The following is a 16,002-nucleotide window of genomic DNA, read 5'->3' on the forward strand; positions in this document are numbered from 1 at the left end:
CTCTGCTTTTAGTGGTCTGGATTCTGTAATACAGTGCAGTGGCTACACAGAACTCAGATAGGGGGTTATTAATGGAAGGTAACAGGTTACAATTCAAGTGAGAAATGCTTAGGATGCGGTTGTTCAGTCACGACATGCTACAAAGTTCTTTTAGGGCTGCTAATAAGTACCCGAAGGCCATGCTATTCCCCTGTAAGCTTCAACCTGAAGGCACCCCGCTCCACCTCCACCTCCCTAGGTCACAAACCCAGCTCCCCTAATTAAGTGCCCAGAACTGTGAGCCAACAAACCTACCTCTCCCATTTAAGTGCCCAGAGGCATCCCACTTCACCAGCCAACCTCGTGCCCAAAGCAGCTTTTCTTTCTCTGTGGACTGGGAAGTCCACTGCTCTGTCTCCTGGTTCTGCTGCTCCTCTTGGATCAAAGCTTCCTCTGAGTCAAGGATATTCAGTGCACAGAAATCTTGAGGTCCAAAAGACACACCCCACTGCTGGCTCTTGCCAGTAGTGAGAATCCCCCTTCCTGCTTCCGAGACAGCTGATTTTATACTCAGCAGGTTGGCAAGCACAATGAATCCCGTTAGTAGTCACTCACAACTGACTCCTATCAGTATCTTCCGCACGCCTTCTCTTACCCAGGCCTCTCAGGAAAAGGTTGTTGCAGAGACGAAGACTAGAAGAGCTATATTAAGTCGTTCACTGTACTTCAGCTAGCAAATTTACGTTTCCGAGTATATATTGACTTAGACTTACAGCAAAGAGCCCCGGCGGTGTCGTGGGTATATTGTGCAACTAACTGCTAAGTCAGCAGTTCACAACCACCAGCTGCTCCATGGGAGAAAGACCGGGCTGTCTACTCATGTAATGAGTTATCGTCTCGGAAGCCCCCCGAGGCAGTGCTTCCCTCAAAAGGGTGGCCGTGAGTCGGCAGTGAGTTTGAAGTAGGCTTTAAGCAAGGAGCCCAGATGATACAGTGCTTAAAACACCAGCTGCTCCTAGGAGAAAGATGTGTCCGTTTGTTTCTGTAAAGAATGACAGCCTTGGGAAAGCCCAAGGTGCACTTCTCCTCTGTCCACCGGGGTCACTATAAATCACAACTGACTCTGGGGAATAGCTCTTCAGCTAACATGATAGGAGTGCAAAATGATGAAATTGATGCTATTAGGAGATGTGAAACCTAACTGGTATGATTTCTTTTAAAAAATCATTTTTTTGGGGGGGGCTCTTACAGCTCTTATAATAATTCATACACCAGTTGTGTTAAGCACATTTGTACATATGTTGCCATCATTTTCAAAACATTTTCTGTCTACTTGAGTTTTGGTATCAGTTCCTCTTTTTGATCTCTCTCCCCCACAAGTGACCCCTTGATAAATTGTAAATTATTGTTATTTTCATAACTTACACCATCTGCTGTTTCCCTTCACCCACATTTCTGTTGTTCATCCCCCTAGGGGTTGGGGAGAAGGTGGTTATACGTGACCATTGTGCTCGGTGCCCCCTTTCCCCCCTACCTTCCCCCTAACCTCTTGGTATCGCTACTCATTACTTTTCCTAAGGGATTTATCCTGGATTCCGTGTGTCGAGAGCTCTTATCTGTACCAGTGTACATGCTCAGGTCTAGCTGCATTTGTAAGGTAGAACTGGGTTCATAATAGTGGGATGAGTGGGGAGAGAAGCATTAAAGAACTAGAAGAATGTTGTGTGAATCGTCGGTGCTATACTGCACCCGGGCTGGCTCACCCCTGTGGCCCCTTCCTTGTGACCCTTTTGTTTACGTTTCTTTCCCAGTTTCGCTGTTTGGAACTTCCAGAAGTGGGTTGAATGGCGTGTGTGTTCTTACGTGTGAGTCTGGTTTTAGGGAGGGACTTTCACGCTCCCATCGTTAACGGCGGTGCTAGCTGTGAGCTTTTGTGGAGGCCGATGTCAGACCTAGTGCCCTTCGTACTCTTACGTGGAGCATTTCTATCATGAAAGGAACCGGGTGGGGGCCGTGCTCGCTGAACACCTGGCTGTTGATGGGAGAGTCAGCAGTTTAGACCCAGCCACTCTGCAGGAGAAAGAGCTGAGAGTTGAGATTTAGAGCCTGGGAAGCCTTGTGGGGCAGATCTGCTGTGCTCTAATGTCACCGAGTCTCAGTAGGCTCTACAGCAACTGTTTTTTCATGAAAGATCTCTTTTTGAATGAAATAACTTTCTGCACTTCATGAAATGATCATGTGGTCTTTGTCCTGTATCAATGGTAGATTATATCGACCACTCTTTTTTTGTTGTTGAACCAATCTCCCATTCCTGAGATGTATCTCATTTGGGCATGCTGCATGTGTCTGTCTTATAGGAGGCTAAATCAAAAGGTCACACACGCCCAGGTGTGTTCCAGGCAAATGTATTTAGACGTGTCTGTGTAATCATTGGATGGCTACAGATGAGTGTTCTAAGTGATACATTTTTGTTAGTCTTATAGGATGCCTTAAACAAACTTAATAGAAGTCCAGTTAAAAATGGTTGGTTCCACAGGGATCAGCTGGGCTACTGTAATTCAAGGCAGAGAAGTCATCTCAGAAAGTTAAGGTTCTGGAGACTGGTTTGGGGGACCTTAAAGGGGTCCTGATCAATTGTCCTACAGGACAGAGGACACTCACCAAAGCTTGATTAGCACTTGTGAGGAAAAGGCCAGGAAAATTGCACCAAGGAATTTTTTCTCCCATCTCAACAATTCAACTGCTCACTCATCCAGGTTAGTAAGGACTGGCCTGTGAGAACTGAGGATTGTCTATGACAAGGAGGGTGTAGGAGGTCTGGTAGGGTTTGATCAAGGGCAATGTAACCCAGAGGAATTACTGAACCCCATATGAAGGCTGAACATGATAGTGGGACAAGAGAAAGTAAAAGGAAATAGAGGAATGAACTAGGAGGCAAAGGGCATTTATAGAGGTCTAAATACAGGCATGTTCATATGTAATTTACATGTAAAGATATTTATATATGACGATAGGGAAATAGAGCTATGTGAATATATTTATAAGTTTAGTATTAAGGTAGCAGATGAACATTGGAACTCTACTCAAGTACTCCCTCAATGCAAGAACAATTTATTCTATTAAACTGGCATTCCATGATGCTCACCTTCCCGACATGATTGCTGAAGACAAATGGGTGCATAAGCAAAGTTGGTGAAGAAAGCTAATGGTGCCCAGCTATCAAAAGATATAGTGTCTAGGGTCTTAAAGGCTTAAAGATAAACAAGCGGCCATCTAGCTGAGAAGCAACAAATCCCACATGGAAGAAGAACACCAGCCTCTATGATCATGAGGTGTCAATAGGATCAGGTATCAAAGAATAAAAATTCATATCATTGTGAATGAGGGGGAGTGTGGAGTGGAGACCTAAGACCTATCTGTAGGCAACTGGACTTCCCCTTACAGAAGGGTTGCAGGGAGGAGATGAGCCAGTCAAGGTGCAGTGTAGCAACAATGAAACATACAACTTTCCTCAAGTTCTTTAATGTTTCCTACATCCCACTATCATGATCCCAGTTCTGCCTTACAAATCCGGGTAGACCAGAGCATGTACACTGGTACAGATAGTAACTGGAAACAAAGGGAATCCAGGACAGATAAACCCTTCAGGATCAGTAATGAGAGTTGTGGTACCAGGAGGGTAAGGGGAAGGTGGAGTATAAAGGGGGAACCAATCACAAGGATCTACATATAACCCCCTCCCTGTGGTACAGACAATAGAAAAATGATGAAGGGAGATGTCGGACAATGGAAGACATGAAAAAACATTTATAAATTATCAAGTGTTTATGAGGGTGGTAGGGTGGGGGGGCAGGAGGAAAAATGAGCTGATATCAAGGGCTCAAGTAGAAAGCAAATGTTTTGAGAATTAGGGTGTCAACAAATACACAAATGTGCTTGACAGAATGGATATGTGGATGGATTGTGATAAGAGTTTTATGAGCCCCCAATAAAATGATTTTAAAAAGAAAAATAAAATTGGTGATTTTGCTGAGAAACCTTTCCTTCTCCATCCCACAGTCCTGATCTTGCCCCATTAGGCTTCTTGTTGTTCTCCAAACTTAGAGAAATTGCAACGGAACACAATTTGGGTGCTTTGAGGGTGTCTAAATGTCATTTTGACATGGCGTACATGGAAAAGCACGGAATTATTTGGGCAAAGAATAGAGAAATGGCTTTCAGAAGCATACAACCTAGATTCTATAGATGTTGAGAAATAATAGCTTCGTTTTGATATTTTTAATAAAAGTTTAATGATTTTATAATGCTTTTTGACTTACACTCAAATGATACATATGTTACATTTTATATGCTTTTGGATTGGTTCACAAGGAACTTAAAGATTCTTGAAGTTACATTTATTAGGGATAGGAATTTATCATTTTCTTCCTTGTTTTATTATTATCATTACTATTTGTTTATTTTTATGGATATCAGAGTAATACCGGCCTGAGAGAATGAACTAAGAAGTGTTCCCTTTTGCATTCGGAGGAGTGTTCGTAAAGGGCTTCTGTAAAGTCTTTAGTCCTTCAGTAACATTCGCTAGTTCAGCTGTCTGGCCTGGGCTCTTTGAGGGATTTTTAAAAAATGAATTTCTCTACCTGCCGTATGTCTGTTTAGATTTTCCATTGCTTTTGAATCGCACTGAGTATTTAGTGTCTTTCTAGGAATTTGTCCATTTCATACGAGCTGTCTAATTTGTTGGCATGGGATTATTCATACGACCAAAATTTAAAACAAAATGAATTGCCAACAAGTCGGTTCCCACTCGCTGCAGCCCTGCAGGACAGGGCATCTGCTGTGGAGGGTTTTCAAGCCTCTGTGTACACCTGCAGAAACACGACCGCCTGCTTCATCGTCCTCGCACAGAGCTGCCGGGGCTTGGGACAGCCGGCCTTTTACGCAGCGCACACTGAGCCGCTGCACCGCCGCTGCTTCTTATTGTTCATGGTTACCCCTTACAGTCTTTTTGTATTTTGGTAATGTGTTCTTAGTGGTACAGACTCTCTTTTTTCTCCTGGTGTTCTTAATATGATTTGTTTCTTTTCCTCTTTGGATGAATCTAGCTGTAGGTTTATGAATTTTGTTGATCTCTTTTTAACAAACAGAATTCTCTCTCTATAGCTCTCAGTTTAAGCATAATATTTCTTCTGCTGGCATGAGTTTATTTTGTTGCTTGCTGTTTTGTTTTGAACACCTTCAAATTGAAAGGTAGGAAAGCATTTTAGTAGTTACTTTTTAATGGAGTTATATACAATAGAGTTTAAGGAGTCCTTAATTGCTGTGACTTGGAAACAACTCATTAACATTTGTGTGTGTGTGTGTGTGTGTGTGTGTGCCATCTAATTGTAGTTAGAACTCAGAGCAACCCTCTAGGACAGAGTAGAACTGCCTCTGAGTTCCCGAGACTGTACCTGATGCAGGAGTAGAAAGCCCCTTCTTTCTCCTTTCGGATCACAGCCCCGCTGGTAACCACCAGGCCACCAGTTGGCACTGATTTATGGCAGTGAGAGTAGTTAAAGAGTGTTTTCTATTTTAAAGAAAAAATACTTTAGCCACTAGGTGGGAGTAGAGACTTGGAAACTTTCAGACTCTATTTGAAGTATCTTAGAAAATTGCATTGTGCTGTTCCTGGAAAAATGGAGCTAAAAGGTCACGATTGGCCTTTTTCCAGGAACTTTTTGAAACTCCCTTCTGTAACATTGAGTGAAATCATCCATAGTGCTGTCTGCCAATGTGTATCTCTGTCCGTCCACTTCCTACCCCTACAGTTTCACTATTAGATTTTTCTTGGTAATATGTAGTGTAGATTTCTCATTACTGCACAAAAAATCAAAAGAGTGAATTGTACTAATTTTCAAGCAATACAGCAAAATATGTGAAAACAAACCTGTGCCGGGCCCAAACCTGTCCAGGGGGCCGACTCAGATACTTTGTGCTACAGTGAGGTGGAGAAGAGCGGCAAGACCACAGCTGCTCCAAGGCAGAAAACCCAGGCAAACAAGGCAGAGCAGCTGCGTGCCACCTTGCACAGGCCTCACTGTCAGGCTGTCAAATGTTTCAAGTTAAAAGCCACTTAAGTGCAATTTACTGTTTGATTAGTAGCTTGTACATCAAAGATTCTTCGAAGAGATGAGATGGCTTTTCAGGAGAGCATTTTGTAAGATTTTACATGTGTGCAGATTCATGTATCTCAAGTGTACAAAAAACAATTCTGAAGTAATTTCTGACAGCTGATTTGCACTGAAATATCCTTGGTGATAATTTTCCTAAAGACCCTGGCTACCTGTCTCCAGCTTCCTATCCATTCAGAGTTTGCATGTTGCTGGCTTTTATCCTTTGCCTGGAAACCTCGTAATTAATTTCCCAATGTTTTCCTTAGTGTATGAAATCCCTACGGGACGATTCATGAGAGAGCTGTGTGGCCATCTCAATATCATTTATGATCTGTGCTGGTCAAAGGATGACCGCTACATCCTGACGGCATCGTCGGATGGCACCGCCAGGTGAGTACGCTGATGGAGGACTCGCTGGGTGTGCTGGGTGTGCTGGGACTGCTCGTAGCCTTGGATGTGTTTCATCTGTCACACCATTGATAAGTAAGCCTCGCCCAGCCGGATTCTGTCACAGTGGTGAAAGTTCTTCTTGAGGACACTTAAATGTGTGTCCTATACATAGGAAACAAGGTAAGTCAAAAAGCATAGCTGCACAACATAACATTCATTACACACAAATGTCCAAAGTGATTGTTTCTCGGCCTGCCCTCCATCTAGGTCTCTGCACGCTGAGGATGCTTTCTCCCTCTGTAAACTTCCTCCAAAATCATGTCATGCTGTTTGATGTACATCAGGGGAAAGCAGCAGTTTGGTCTGTCTTGAGGGACTTCAAATTGCGCTCCTTTTTAACTTGCGTTTGGGGAAGAACTAAGTCTGTGGGTCCACGAGTGGATGGGCTGAAGCTTCCCAGTGACATTCCCAATTCCCTTAGGACAGCTCGTTTACTCTCCTCGAAGAATGACCAGGTGCATTTTCATGATGGGAAACTTTCCTTGGCACAGTTCTTCTGGACCTACAAATCTATCAAGAAGACCCACTGGGAATTACAAAAAAACAAACCAGTAACCATAACCATCTGAGTTGACCTTTCTGCCTTCAATTGGCCACTGTCTTGATTGGACCTTTATTTTGAAGGCAGCAAATGGGACTGTGGCAAGGGTATTACTGAGAGAACTTGCTTGTGGTCATGGACCGATGCAGACATGTTTGAACAATTTGTGGCTGAGGGAGAATCGGCCTGTGCATATACACTAGAGCTTTCTTAGCACTCCTGTTCTGACCTACCCGCTATGACATTTCTGGCCCTCAGTGTCTTTAAATTCTCATTAATTATATATACTGCCCCGGTTACACTTTATGATGAGGGCAGTTATTGAAAAACTGCGATGTTTCTAGAATGTAAACTTGTAGGCAACATGAATTCTGCTTTCCCTGCTGGCTGGATGCAAAAGGTAATGCACAGTGCTGTTCAGAACCTAGCTGTGAGGTAGATAAATGAATATGCACCTTATGTTTAAGGAGCTTTATAGGTTGTTGAATACTTGAATATTTAAAACATCTTAAAATAATATATGATATCCTTTTTAATTCAATACACATCATAATGAAACACTTGAAAATTACTTTTTAAAAGTTCTAGTTATACTCCTTTAGTTGCTTGTTCTATCTTGTCTGGGTTCTTCAAATACTGAGGACCGTTTCTCAAGTTGCTTTTATATTTGTCTCTTAATTCTAAGAACTATTTTTTTTAAACCACAAACTCAATTTTAATTGGGTTAATTCCGACTCAGCAACCCAGCAGGACAGCCCCTAAGACTTTCCAAGGCTTTAGCTTTCTGGGAGTATAAAGCCTCACTGTTCTCCCTCAGAGCTGCTGGTGGTTTCGAACTGCTGGCCTTGCAGTTACCAGCCCAGAGCATAATCCACTATGATACCAGGACTCCTTAAGTAGGTACACACACTTTCCTCTCTCTGGAGCAGGAAACTGACATTTAGAACAGCTAGAGATTGTCTTCACCTGGTTCCTGTTTCCTGCTCTTTTGCCACATGAAGACTGCTCATCTCTAGGCGCTGGTTTCATTGTAAAATGTCAGGTTGATCAAGATGTTATCATTGCTATTTGGTTTATATTTCAATGAAAAAGATGGGTTACAGTGGCAGTTTGGCCTCCCTGCCTTTCAGATGGGAGCCTACTGTTGATCAAGGTCCTGTCTGCCGGCTTTGTTCTCAGCACAGCCATTCCGCTGGGTTCCAGGCAGTGCTAGAGGAATGTACCAGGGGAAGAGAGAATTAACTAATAATGGCCTTGCTCTGCCCGCTTGTTGAAGCCCCTTCGCACGTGCCCTGATTATGGGTTTATAAACCTGCAGCCACCTGTGCGCGCCTTTCTGCTCTCCCTTCCTTTTACCAACATGAGTTAGTTTCCTTTTACTCCCTTGGCAGTAGATCCACACCTGGCCACTCATCCGATCCTCTCCACTACCATCCAATTTGCTTACTCTCATTAACTTGCTACCATTGCGTAAACCAGCCTGACATGGGCTTCCTGAATTTTCCTCTGGCCTTCCTCCTGATACATGCTCCTTCGTCCATCTTTATCTTTGTCTGCTTCTCTTTGTAAAGAGACATGGGGCCGGACTGCTCAAAGGCTAGTCTTTCGCCTGTAGCCTTCACCTCAGTCCTTCAGTCGACAATCCTTTACCTTTACTGCTACAATATGATCATTTCTGGTAGCTTTCCCCTTTGGCTTTGAAGTATGCTTAGATCCCCTTGTCTTAAAAAATAGGTTTCCAGCTTCTCCTGCCTGTCAGATGACCACCCCCCCCCTTTCTTTGCTATCAGGATTACTTTCTACACACTTTCTCTACTGCGACCCACTGAGCCTGGCTTTCACTTCCACCACGCTGCACAAGTTCTTTCTGCAAGAGGGCAGTGATTTCTGGATCATTGTCACATCCATTATCCAGTTTTAGCCCTTACTCTGCTCACCTTCAGGGCAGCAATTCATTTTTGCCCTGTCTTAACATTCCAATGTATAATTCTCGGTATTATAAGTTCCTTGCTTCCCTCTTACAACGAGGGCCAACCCTGTGCATTCTATTTATCTGCTTCCTGCTGCCCTGACTCTTGTCTAAGTGCTGGTCTGCAGGACCCTGCAGCTGACAGTGTTCTGGCTCTGTGTGACTCTCTTAGTCTGTCCTGTCTTCTACTCAGACTTTGGGTCTCAATTACTTCCAGATCCCACTTCTCTCCAGAGTTTACTTTCTCTTGTGTATTTCCACTTACACGGCTCAGATGTACCTCCAAGCCAAAAGCCATCTTACTGACTCTCCCAAACATGGTTTTTATAGTACCTGAGCGCCTTGTACGCGCACGTGTATGCCTGTAGCGTCACACACTGCATAACGTCCATTCAGGAAACATCTGACTGATTTACCTACATAGTCCAGAAAGGTTATAAGAGAGTTCAAGAAACCCAACTGGAGAAGGACTGACTTAGGGAATGCAACACCGCCTTGCACACAGCACACGTATCTCATGTCTCTCATATACAAAGCGACAGTGCTACTGGGTATATAGTGATACAGTAAGTACACAGGTAGCCACAGTACATATGTCTGGATTGTCCTAACAAACACCTGTGCTGCTGGGTCATATAGGAGCTGGTCTGTACTTTCTAGCTGAACAGTTTAGAACAGTGTATGCTCTGGCTTGTGGGCAGCAGCAGCTAATCCAGGCGTCCTCAAACTATGGCCCGCGGGCCACATGCAGCCCACCGAGGACATTTATCCGGCCCACCAGGGTTTTTTTTTTGCCCCATTTGTTTTTTTAATGAAAAACAAAATATGTTCAGTGTGCATAGGAATTTGTTCATAATTTTTGTTTAAACTATAGTCCGGCCCTGCAAGGGGTCTGAGGAACAGTGAACTCATCCCTGTTTAAAAAGTGTGAGGACCCCTGCTCTTACCTCTGGTATAGTCCTTCTCAAGTGTTGTAGCGTCACCTCTGCTTAATTTTCTTTGAAAAGTATTGCTGTGAAGGACGCCATGGCACCCAATACAGGAAAACCGGTGCTAGGGAAAACACACCAGTGACAAAGCGACACAAATGTTTGTTCTCATGAAGGTGGGAAATGAGCGCCGCTGCTGCTCAGCACTGAGGCATGTGCCTTGACACTTCCTCTGGTCCTCTGGAAGAAAGGGAACGTTCTCTGAGCTGTTCAAGGGTCAGCCCCGCTGAAAGCTACAGTGCTAATGACAATGTGAGAAGAACTTAGATATGAAGAAACTTCTAATGACATGGATCAAGGGCCAAACACAAAAACAAATCCCTCTTGGCATGTTGAGGGTCACTGCTAAGACAGGACGCTTGTTGAGACGCTTCAAGAAATAACAGCACCAGACTATCATGTACTGTTCACACAGGATCCAAATGCCAGTGTCTTACTTCACAGACTGTTTCGTGGATAGTTGGCTACCATGATGTGAGTGTAATGTCATGCTACTGAACATTCTCAACCGGGGAATTGAGAGTAGTCACCTCACAGTTTCCCAGAATTCTTCCTCCTATCTCTCTATCTCTAGAGCCTCCAAATTCCCCCTCATAAAAAGCTTGCCATTCTCCCTGTCCTCACTGCTGTTGCCTTCATCTAAACCAATGGTTCTCTACCTGTGGGTCGTGACCCCGTTGGGTCGAATGACCCTTTCATAGGGGTTGCCTGATTCATAACAGTAGCAAAATTCCAGTTATGAAGTAGCAGCGAAAGTACTTTTTGGTTGGGGGTCACCACAACCAGGAACTGTATTAAAGGGCCGCAGCATTAGGTAGGTTGAGAACCACTGAAAACGCTTATCTCTTGTGAAAAGTGTTGCCACTAGATTTCCCTGTACCGAATCTGTACCCTTTCCCTCTTTGCCATGCTGAATGACGTTCTAGATGCATGTAGAGAAGGCTTTGGTGTAAGCCATGTTTTGATTACCTGTTGGCAAGTGTTCCAGTTGCTCAGCATGCCCGACAGGCCTGGCCCTTGGGGACCTTACATCCTTCAACTTTGCCCCTCTCCACACCCTTCCTTTCCCCACCCGATCTTGGGAAATACTCTTAGCAGCTTACCCTTTTTCCCATCTCTGTGCCTTCTTAACTACTTTCTGTGCTGCTCCATCTCTGTGCCTTCTTAACTACTTTCTGTGCTGCTCCTTCCACCTTGCTCCTTCACTCCACAGCTGTGAAGTGTCTGTTTTATGTCCCTACTCGTCTTTTTAAACCCAGCTCAGAATTTACTATTTCTTGAAGTCACGTGACTCTGAATAGTAACTAGAGATGTACTATTTCTTGAAGCCCCATAAAACCTGCTCATTTTAGCCTCCTGTCCAAGGGAAAGGCCCTGGAGGAGCTGGACTGACACCGTGGTTGCAACAGTGGGCTCAAGTGTAGAAACGATGATGGGGTTGACACGGGGCCGGGCACTGTTGCCTTCTGCTGTGCGTAGGGAGGATCGTTACGCATAGGACCCAACTCGCTGACACCCGACAACAAAAACATAATCTAATATAAAAGCACGCATACTTTTTCCTGTGGAGCGGCGCAGTGTATACGTTACCCCATAAAGCGACCAGCAGTAAGGCAGCGGCTGAGTGAGCAGCAGAGCATGGTTGGTGGAGCTCATGAGAGAGATGAGGTGTTTGCAGGAGTCGGTCCTAATGAACAGACTAAGGCACGGGAAGCTGCCCGGAGGTGGTAGGAGGATGTCTGTTCTTCTCCGTCTGTCCACCCGAGGATCGCGGTCTCCGGTCAGCATTGTCACCTGAGCAGCCACTGCCCCATCCGGGTTAGTTCCTTTCCCTAGTGATTGCTACAATTCCCTGTGTTTTCCTCGAGGCAGCAGCTTTTAGTGCCATTACCAAAGCTTTGCCGGGTGTATCGGCTCCCAAGGAGACCTTGTGCCTTTCCACCGCCTTTTCATTCACAGTTCTCTGCTTGCTTTGGTTTTTGGTGTGGTGTTTTGCTTATTTCTTTCCCAATTTCTGTGTGTGTGTGTGTGTGTGTGTGTGTGTGTGTCCTCTTTGTCTTCTTTGGCCATGATCAGTCTGATTTGTTCCCTAAACTCATTAATGCATTTCTTAGCATGTTGGATTCTGACATTGGTTGGGTGCCTGAAGCTAGCATTGGCACCAGTTTCTTTTTATACCCAAAACTCCATTTGATTGGAAAAATCTAAGTCTGTTTAATTACATTAAAATGTTTTGAAGAGAGTTGTTTCGTTTCTGCCTTTCATGTATTAGGCTAAATAACACGGCTATGTTTTATCAGCAAGCAACTAGGTTTTCACCTTTTTCATCTTACTAAATATTTCCTCCAAGTTAGTGATTTTCCCCCTTGCTACTAAGTACCGTATTTCATGTAGCATATGTTCACTGGAAGGGTTGCATGCGAGCATGTTTTTGAAAGAGCACACGTGCTTCATTTTTACTTGAAAACATGGTCTTTCACTTCCTTCATTATTAGTTTGGATTCTTAGTAATTAAATACCATATCCTGTATTTTAAGCAGCTGCTGAGAAAACTCATAAATGTTATTCTTCATGAGCAACTGTGGGTTCCTTCTTTTCATAATTTTGAAAAGGAGTTAAATTGCTCTAGTTCTTAGGCAGTAATTAGAATGTTGGATTACAAAGGGCTTCCTCATATTAAAATTAATATGTTCTTCTGATTTTAATAGCTTAACCAAACATATAGAAAATAGTGTACTCTCACATAGCACCTGTCTGTTGTTACATTTTCCTTAATTTTTTTTCACATTGATTGGAAAATCTAAATATGTGAGCGTGCTTTTTCATTCTGTTGTGCCAAAAATGTAGAAATTAAAATCATCTTAATTTTAAAGTCAGCCATCGTGTACAGAACGAGATGGTGGAGTGTTAACGATCATGCAGGCGCTTGAGCAAGGATAGTGCTCTGCCATAACTGCTGTAATCCAGACTTCATGTAGTCATTTCAATGGCTGTTAATCTTTGCCATTTTATGTTTATTATCGAGGCTTTGAAATTAAAAAGATAAGCTCCAGTGGATTATCCTACGCTGTAAACCCCATAAATACTTTGCAAAAGGGGTTTACACAAATAAGTCATTAAAATTTCTCCATAGATTGTATATTTCATGTATACTATGCTCAGTGTAATCTTTCATCAACTATTTGATGTATGTTATGTCACTATCAAAAGTTGCTTTGAAAACACATCCAAATACAAATACAGTGTCCATTTCCATAGTACCACTTAAATTAGTAAGCAATCCAACCATTTTCCTTCATAGTAACAAAGAATGTGAGGATTCCACTGAGAAATGCGAGTTCATCTCTTTTATTGCGATAAAGCTGTTTGCTCTTGGTTATTTGCTCTTGCATATTTGAGCTCTACGTGGATACATTGGTCCTTAGGGACAAATCCCAAGGAACTTTGGTTGTTCCGAACCAATGTATAACTTTTTGTTTTCCCTAGGATATGGAAAAATGAAATAAACAATACCAGTACTTTCCGAGTTTTACCTCATCCTTCCTTTGTTTACACGGCTAAATTCCATCCAGCTGTGAAGGAGCTGGCGGTGACAGGATGCTATGATTCTGTCATACGGATATGGAAAGTGGATATAAGAGAGAATCCTGCCATATTGATCCGACAGTTTGACACTCACAAGAGTTTTATCAACTCTCTCTGTTTTGATACTGAAGGTATGTCAGAGAAGATTGTTTTAATTACTTTTCACTTTACTAGGATAATCATTATTGATGCTTGAGAGATTTTAAGTTTTGGTGGTTTGGGGGCATATTTAGATTCATGTTTATTTTGCAGGTCACATGACAGACCTAATTTCAGAAGTTCTCTTTTATAGTTTTAAAGATAGTTAAATCCTAAACATTTAGATCCAGTTAATCTTGACAGTAAGTACTAGTCATGCAGCAGATTTGATGTATCTATTGCATGGGATTAGTGTTTGTCAGACTTTGGTCATATTTTAATAAAGCCCTTTAAAGAGCCCGGATAGCATATGGGCTGTGAGTTGGGCTGCTAACTGCAAGGTTAACAGTTCGAGCCCCCAGGGGCTCTGTGGGGGAAAGACGAGGCTCTCTGCTGCTGTAGAAAAGCAAGGCCTTGGAAACCCGCCGTGGGAGTTCTCCTCCTTCCTAAAGGGTCGCTGTGAGTCAAAATTGACTCAGTGACTGTCAGTGAGTTTTTAAATTAAAAGTGAAAATGAGATAGGGAAAATACTAGTACAATATGGGAAATATGTCTTGTAATTGTAGCAATAGTGTAAAAAAACAAATGTGTGGAAGGGAAATGTACACTTATTTAAAATTTTCCTTACCATTCTATTATGAGTGACATTATTTTAAAGATATAAAAGTAGATTAATTTATTAGCTTACAGAGTAACTTCATTATGTCTATTAAATGGTCACTTTCTGCTTTGTATCAAATACTATTTGCTGGGTAGACTGTAGCTGTAATTAGTGTAGAACCAGATTAAAGTGGTTATTTCTGTTAAGCTCATTTCAGCTGTAGGAATGTTAATAACTTGGAACGCATTCAAAAAAGGTCCACGAAATAGCACCCCCAAAACCAAACTCGGGGCATAGAGTCGATGCCAACTCATTGCGACCTAGAAGACAGGGTGGACGTGCCCTGTGCGTTTCTGAGACTAACTGCTAATGGGAGTAGAAAGTGCCATCTTTCTCCCTCCGAACAGCTGGTGGTTTCAAACTGCCGACTTTTTGGATCACAGCCCAATGCCTAACCACTACACCACCAGGGTGCCAGCCCAAGGATAAGACGTATCTGAAAATATTGTCACGATATAAATAACTCATCCTCAGATTATAGAAGAGCAATGGAAAATTTATTCAAATATTTGACCCGATAGCTAAATATGAGAGAAAAAAATGAAATTGTTCTGTGCTCCGCCAGTGGGTAGATATTGGGACCAAAACTATAGAAGACAGATTTTCTTTGCTCAGAATTAGAAAGAACATTCTAGTACATAAGCTGGTTTACCAGTTGAACAAGCTGCTGTGTGAAATATTAAACTCACAGTTGCTGAACAACTGCCTGTTATTAATTGTGTATCCGATATTCCTGAGTATGTGTGTGAAGATGCGGCCCCATGGAGCTGTAAGATAGTTTGACTCTAAGAATGAATGTTAGGCCAGAACACCTGTTATTGCTAATTTTTTATCCTGTGGTGAGTCACTGAGTTCCTCCTGGATCTCAGGCATGATGGTACCCGTGGGGCGGTTGGCTTCCATAAAGGAACTCCACAGGGCAGCTCTGCTCCTGCCTGTGGCTCCTGTGAGTCGGAATCGACAGGACAGCAGGAGGCTTATGCATCAGTGTGGGTCTTGCTCCAGAACGTAACGTAGATTATATCGGTTAATAAAGATGAGGAAGACAGGTACATACTGGGGTAATCGAATCATTGGTTTGGAATTGGAGTCATATTTGCACACCTGGACAGACATGCTCATTTCTTTTTGTGTTCAAATTCAGCTAAGTGGTAAAGGGGTATTAACCATTGAGAATCGCTCAACTCTGCAGAAAATCCATTTGAAGATCATTGGGATAGGACTAAATCTGACCTTTTCCTGTGTATTTTTAACATGAAATTCCTTCTCGTGCCGTTTCGAGTCTTTGTCGAACTGGGCTGTGGCTGCTCCGGGCCTGGCCCCGTACGCTCCCCTCTGTGCAGCATCCAAAGCAAGTGTTTTTCCCGCCAGGCCATCACATGTACTCGGGAGACTGCATGGGCGTGATTGTTGTGTGGAACACCTACGTCAAAGCCAGCGAAGCGCAGCACTCGGTGCGACACTGGAGTGTGGACAAGGTATGGGGCTGGGCTTCTTATTGGGGACTTAATTGGGAAGTGATCTTAAAATCCATG

The 16,002-nt window shown here is 43.1% G+C and overlaps 1 protein-coding gene across 3 annotated transcripts in view; it reads left to right on the plus strand.

Moving 5' to 3' along the window:
• Window positions 1-16,002, plus strand: part of AHI1 (Abelson helper integration site 1) — a 187,122-nt gene that overhangs the window by 32,454 nt on the left and 138,666 nt on the right. For all 3 annotated transcript variants that reach the window (XM_075554499.1, XM_075554501.1, XM_075554502.1), the window contains exons 12-14: window positions 6,401-6,524; window positions 13,570-13,799; window positions 15,839-15,945. In XM_075554499.1, coding sequence (XP_075410614.1) covers window positions 6,401-6,524; window positions 13,570-13,799; window positions 15,839-15,945 — 461 coding nt within the window. The remainder of the gene's footprint in view (window positions 1-6,400; window positions 6,525-13,569; window positions 13,800-15,838; window positions 15,946-16,002) is intronic.

Source organism: Tenrec ecaudatus, chromosome 7 (assembly GCF_050624435.1).
Source record: "Tenrec ecaudatus isolate mTenEca1 chromosome 7, mTenEca1.hap1, whole genome shotgun sequence".
Classification (NCBI taxonomy): domain Eukaryota; kingdom Metazoa; phylum Chordata; class Mammalia; order Afrosoricida; family Tenrecidae; genus Tenrec; species Tenrec ecaudatus.